This window comes from Cyclospora cayetanensis, unplaced genomic scaffold (assembly GCF_002999335.1).
Source record: "Cyclospora cayetanensis isolate NF1_C8 unplaced genomic scaffold, CcayRef3 CcayRef3_contig_23, whole genome shotgun sequence".
Classification (NCBI taxonomy): domain Eukaryota; phylum Apicomplexa; class Conoidasida; order Eucoccidiorida; family Eimeriidae; genus Cyclospora; species Cyclospora cayetanensis.
In genome coordinates this window covers 303,221-309,011 of record NW_020312181.1, presented here as the reverse complement: position 1 = coordinate 309,011, position 5,791 = coordinate 303,221, and the positions used below count along the sequence as shown (strand labels likewise).

The 5,791-nt window shown below is 56.0% G+C and overlaps 2 protein-coding genes across 2 annotated transcripts; one reads left to right on the top strand and one right to left on the bottom strand.

Annotated features, from left to right (window-relative positions):
* Positions 1–69: 69 nt before the first annotated feature.
* On the bottom strand, positions 70–1,238 carry LOC113147458 (alpha-protein kinase 1-like; the record flags this gene model as incomplete). Its single annotated transcript, XM_026338128.1, is given in 4 exon segments — positions 70–354; positions 356–523; positions 525–632; positions 1,066–1,238. Coding segments are annotated over 4 exon segments (734 nt in total), but the record flags the coding sequence as incomplete, so codon positions are not given.
* Positions 1,239–1,308: 70 nt separating this feature from the next.
* On the top strand, positions 1,309–3,483 carry LOC34621569 (angiomotin). The gene is made up of 3 exons (XM_026338127.1): positions 1,309–1,809; positions 2,852–2,952; positions 3,276–3,483. The coding sequence occupies exons 1-3, from the start codon at positions 1,309–1,311 to the stop codon at positions 3,481–3,483; spliced, it is 810 nt and encodes a 269-aa protein (XP_026193912.1).
* Positions 3,484–5,791: the final 2,308 nt, after the last annotated feature.

The following is a 5,791-nucleotide window of genomic DNA, read 5'->3' as shown; positions in this document are numbered from 1 at the left end:
GTTGGTGATCGTTGATATAGGCATTTGTGCAGTAGCAGCTAGTGGAAGGACGGATTGTGGTGGGGCTGCTGCTGTTGCTGCCAGTGCTGCTGCGGTTGTTTGTGTTGTTGCTGCTGCTGTTGTTGTTGGTGCTGTTGTTGTTGCTGCTGTTGCTGCCGCTGCTGTTGCTGTTGTTGCTGCTGCTGCTGTTGCTGCTGGTGCTGCTGCTGTTGGTGCTGCTGTTGCTGTTGGTGCTGCTGTTGGTGCTGCTGTTGCTGTTGCTGTTGGTGCTGCTGTTGCTGTTGCTGTTGGTGCTACTGCTGTTGCTGTTGGTGCTGCTGTTGCTGTTGGTGATGCTGCTGCTGTTGGTGTTGGTGCTGCTGCTGTTGGTGCTGCTGTCGCTGCTGCTGTTGGTGCTGCTGTTGGTGCTGCTGCTGTTGCTGTTGGTGCTGCTGCTGTTGGTGCTGTTGGTGCTGCTGCCGTTGGTGTTGCTGTCGCTGTTGCTGTTGCTGCTGTTACTGTTGGTGCTGTTGCTGTTGCTGTTGGTGCTGCTGCTGTTGCTGTTGGTGCTGTTGCTGTTGGTGCTGCTGTTGCTGTTGCTGTTGGTGCCGCTGCTGTTGCTGTTGGTGCTGCTGCTGTTGCTGTTGGTGCTGCTTCTGACGAAGATCGGTGTAAGGCGTGCGGTGGCCTACGGCTTTGCAGGGTTGGTGTTCGTCTTCTACTGAGACGCACGATGCAGAGGCAGCCACAGCAGCAGCCATTGCTACTGCGGAAACAGCAGATAAGAGTCTATCGTGCTTGGCGCTGCAACTGAGGGACGCTTACCCCAGCCACTTGGTGTGCAGCACCTGCTGCTCCTCAGCAAGGTGCTGCAGCTGCACTTCTGCGTCTTCTGGTTCTCTTGAAGGACGCGCTTCTTCAGCCGCATCTACTCCAGGGGACGCGCTTTCTGCTACTGCAGCAGCCGTAGCCAGTGAGGCACCTGCTGCTGCAGTCCCTGCTTGTGCAACAATTTGTGCCCCCCCCCTTGCGGGCAGCGAAGCACCTGAGCCAGCGACTGCGCAGGAAGATGCGCAGTCCGCTCACGCTGCTGTTTCCTCGGTGATTGACACTGTAAGAGACTCTGCAGCCGGCGTTGCATCGGCGTCAGCTGCAGAGGGCCCCCCTTCAGGTTGGGGGCCCTTCTCCCCTGCCTTGCCGGCCCCTCGCAACTTCACGGATGGCCTCCTCGGGGCGCCTGAGAATGTTGGAGCTCGCATGGGTGCAGCGCACGCAGACGAGCAGCAGCAGCAAAAGTCAGAGGGACTCCTTCAGAAGCTGTGGAAGAAGATGCAGCACCATGAGGGCGCCGTCTTAGCGGCGGAAAGATCAGCCGCCTCGCCGTCTGTGAGTGCTGAGCATCAAGTGGAGGCATCGCCAGCAAACGCAGCGTCATTCGAGGCTCCAGCGGCGGCAGCTCATGCAGAGGCACGGGTGGCACCCTCGGGGCCATGGGCTTCAGAAGCATCCGACGCAGGAGCAGCACCGGCGGAAACTGTAGCTGTAGCGACACCGAGTGAGGCTGCTGCTGGTGCTGCTGCAGATTCGTTGGCGCAGCGGTATTCTAAGGATGATACGATGGCTCCCGTGTCTGCTTGCGTGGAAAGCCCCCTGGGGAAGCCGCTGGCGAACTCTTTGGTGCAAGCGCAGGCCCTTACGGTCCAAGACTTAGTCTGCCGCTTCGTGCACGCTGCGTTCGCCGCCTTGCCACCCCCCCATTTGCTGCTGTGGCACTCCACTTGGGTGGCGCAGCGGACTCAGGCGGAGGTTCTGCTGCAGGCGCACTTGCAGCAGCAGGGACGGCAGCAGCAGATACAGCGCACGGCGGCAAGAGAGGAGCTCGCGGGGGGGGCCCCCCACGTTCCCGCTGCCCTGGCGGCACAAATAGCCTACGAGGAGTCCAGACGCAAGAAGCACGTGGCAACAGGGGCAGCGGCATCGTCGGCGGGAGTTCAGGTGGCAGCGAGTGAACTGCAGCAGCAGGGGGCCCCCGCAGGACAGAGCCCGCGAAGAGGGGCAAATCCGCCGGGGCCCCCTGAGTCTCCCGGGGGCCCATCCGCTGTGCGGAGTGCGCTGCCGAGGGCGTGGACTGTTGTAGCGGCAGCATCTCGCAGCGCCATCTTTGGGGCCCCCCAAGCTCCCAATAGGGGGCCCTTCGTGAGACAAACAGCCAGCCGTCAAGGGGAGGCGGCACAGCGGCAGCCCCCGGCAGAGCAGCAAGCCGCAGATGCACCAGGGCTTCTCGGGCTGCAGCGCAGAGACTCGCTGGCGTCTGCCAAACAGGCTGCGCAACAGCAGCAGCTCGCGTCTTCCCCGACTTGCAGTACGGGAACTGCGGAAAGATCCACGGACGCTGCCTTCGATTCTGGGTGAGGGCCCTCCAGGGCACGAGTTGCTGCTTATTCCCCGCTTTTTCTGGAGGAAAAATCCTGTCTTGTGTCTCTCTGGGTTCGCAGTGGCGCTCTCTCTCTCTGCTGATTTTAACCGTATCCTTGTTCTTCTTCTGGTTCGTGGGGAAGGAGGGGGGGGCAAGGGGGTAACCTGTTGCTGGGTGGTCCAAACAGTGTATCCGCGAGAAATCGCCGGCGTTGTACCCTCTCCCTCCCTCGCGCGCCTGCTTCTGCCTGCTCTCGTCTGCCACCCTCGGGCCAGGGCTGTTTGACGAGAGTCTTTGGGTTGTGCATCAGCCTTTGCGCTGGGGAACGATCCTGCCGTAGGCAGACGTTGGGGGTGCTGCTCCATGAGCCTGTGCTGCAGCAGAAGCGCCGAGGGACATACGCACCGGAATCTCCGAGTATTAGATTCCGGATGGCTTCAGCGCGTACCTCTCCAGGAAATGTTTTCCCCAGCCTCTGTGTCACCGGGGCGAGCAGCTGCAGGTCCAGCGAATTGCGCTGCCTTCGGAAATGTGGCCGAATCAGGGGAGCGCGTGAAGCGCCTGCGGGCATCCGAAGGCATCCATGTCATCCAAGGCCGACCGTAGGAGCTCCCCACTCGAATCTCTGAACCCTATTTGCAGTCTCTGTCGGCGAATCTGAGTACTCTCTAGTTATTCGAGAACGGCACAATGAGGCTGTATACAATAGGTAGCGCCAAGAGGACCGTGCTGCTTCAAGCACGACCAGCACCACAAGCGAGCTTTTGGCCAGCAGAGAGGAAGTTGCCTCTCGCCGTCGTGCACCCCTGCAGCTTTTGTGCTGGGTCGCTTAATGCGAGGCTTTGCTATTTGAAATTCCGCGTATGATGTGATTCAGAAGCCGGAGTCGCTGGTCGTCTGAGGAGACAGCGGCGTTCGTCGAGGCGGTCAATCTGATGGGTGCAGGCAACTGGAGGGCGATTGAGAAGGCCTTTGGGCAAAAGCTAGGGGGTCGTACAAATGCACAGCTTAAGGATAAGTGGCAAAATCTGGTGCTGCACGGTCATGTGACTCGGGGCGCCTTTGACGGTCCTTGGGCCCTTACGTAGTCCTAGCGAGTATGTGGTTACTGACAGGTTAGAAGCGGCCTAATTGAGAGGTACTCGGCATGGAGGGTGCTGTTCTCAAGGGATTCAAAGCCATAGAAGTAGAGGTTGCGCTGCCGAGTCATGCGATTCACACAGATAAGCAGAGTGTGAAGGTTTTGTTGTATAATTTTTGGGAGACTGCTGGTGCTGCGCGAGGCGCTTGGCCAAGAGCCCCCATGCCCAAACCTCCTCAAGGGCACTCAACCCTAGCGAGTGGCCCTCCCCTTCTCCTACCCTTCCATTCCCCTGCCCTCCCCGCTGCTGGCAGGCTGTTAGCTTCAGGACGCAAGGCGCTTGGGGGTTGCTCATGAATTGCCATGCGCCCGCTGGTTCACACCTTCCTGTGCGCGCTCCGAAGGATCTGATCCGTCAAAGGGCTGCCAGTCTTTCACTGCAGGTACCAGCCCCCCGTGTATATCTTAACAGAGGTAGTGGGTTGCGCGCGCCCGCGACAATTGAAAGCGAAGCAGTATACGCAACTATATGGGGAAGCTTGTGGGTTGCGGAGCCTTTGTCGTAAATTTCTTGAGCTATCTAAATGGCCCATGCGCACTGTGCGTGCCAACGGACTTCCAGTTTGTCAGGCTATTCAACAGTTGGGGTTACTAGGCGCCATCCAAAGAATTTGGCAGTTTGGCAGAGTATTTAGTGCTGCACACGTGACGTCAAGCTCTAGAGTGGCCGGGTGGTTTAGTTGCTGACGGCATGGAGTAGAGGGAAGATGCTTTGCAAAGCGAAGACTATGATTACACGCTCCCTTTATGGTCGCTGCAGGCAGACATCTAAGTCCACACTTCTAATAGAAACCTACCAGAAAGCCAAGTGACTCAGAAGGCACCCCTACCCTTTTCCCTGGCCGACCCTCAAGGTTCCGCAATCATGAAAGAGGGAGACGTTGGGTGTGCCGTTACTACACTCTCGAAGACATGCAGTCATTCCCAGCCAGCATCACATAACACCCACCTAGCGCACACGTACACAATATTGAATCATTATGCATTGAGCACATTATTCACTCCATTACTAGTTTTCAGAGCAAGATACCTAGTGCAATAGAAAGTGAAGAAGCGCAACTTCGCCAGTACGTATTCTCTCACTTCAGAGCACAGGGCCATGGGTTCCGTACCAGTGGATGAACCGATTGCTTGCTGGACAGCGGAAGAGCTACAGCCTCTTTGCCATTCCACAGGCAAGAATCAACTCAAAACACTAAAAATGTAAAGGTGAATTGTTTGCACAAAGCGTTAAAGCGAAATAAACAGGAAGAATAATAGCCATAGCAGCCAGCAACTAACGAGGGACTAAGCAGACTCGACCGCGGCGGCGCGATGGCTCGCAGTCGACTGAACGCTGAAGTGTATGAGCGTCATCCATGTGTGGAAACGGAAAGCAATTAAAATTTGTGAAGGGGTTCAACATATGCAATACTTCAGCATTGTCCCTGTGCCTCAGAGGGCAATGGTTGCGTGCAAATGCAGACAGTGCATGCAGCATAGTCAACTTCAAATTCCCAAAAGAGGCAGGGAAAAGAATGTGAAGGCAACATACTAGAGTGTACCGCCACATAACGAGTAGAGTACACATGAGCAATAATAAACGGGAGCGTTCCACCAATACTCATTCATGAAGATTTGGATTTCAGCCAGAGAACGCTCCGTGGAGACAGTTACCATGAAACACGAGAAGTTTCGTCCATAGCAACTACCATAGTGAACTCAACGAAGCCGCAGATCTCCTCGCAGGTGAAACCCGCTGGGAACTGATTCTATGTCAACTACTGACGTTGCTGTTCTCCACACTAATTCACTAGGAAATCCCGTTTGGGGTTGTTGATGCGCACGAATCTGAGATTCCAACACCTGTACAGCTCCCTGTGAATCGTCCGCCTGCATATAGGTAATTTGCCTGAGCCAGAAAATTTGCGAAAAATTCAGGTGCTTTGATTATTATGTATGATGCCTAGAACTATTTGCCACCTTCAACGTTTAAGGGAATACATGTAGAAAGCAAGAGTGGTAAAATGGTTAGAGGATGGCAGATGAACTTAGCCGCCCCGCAACTCTGTACGTTGGTCACCTTTAATATACCTCGCAGAGCATTCTGATATACCAGGACTCACTGTGCTCCCTCGAAATACACAGAGCCAACCGCCGGTTACCATGGTTCCATGCTTGTCTATTTGAGCTGTGCACACGCATTCGCGTGCACTGGTCAACTGTCCTCTAGATACCCTGCTGCGAAGGGTGGCCAAATGCAAACTTTGAAACAG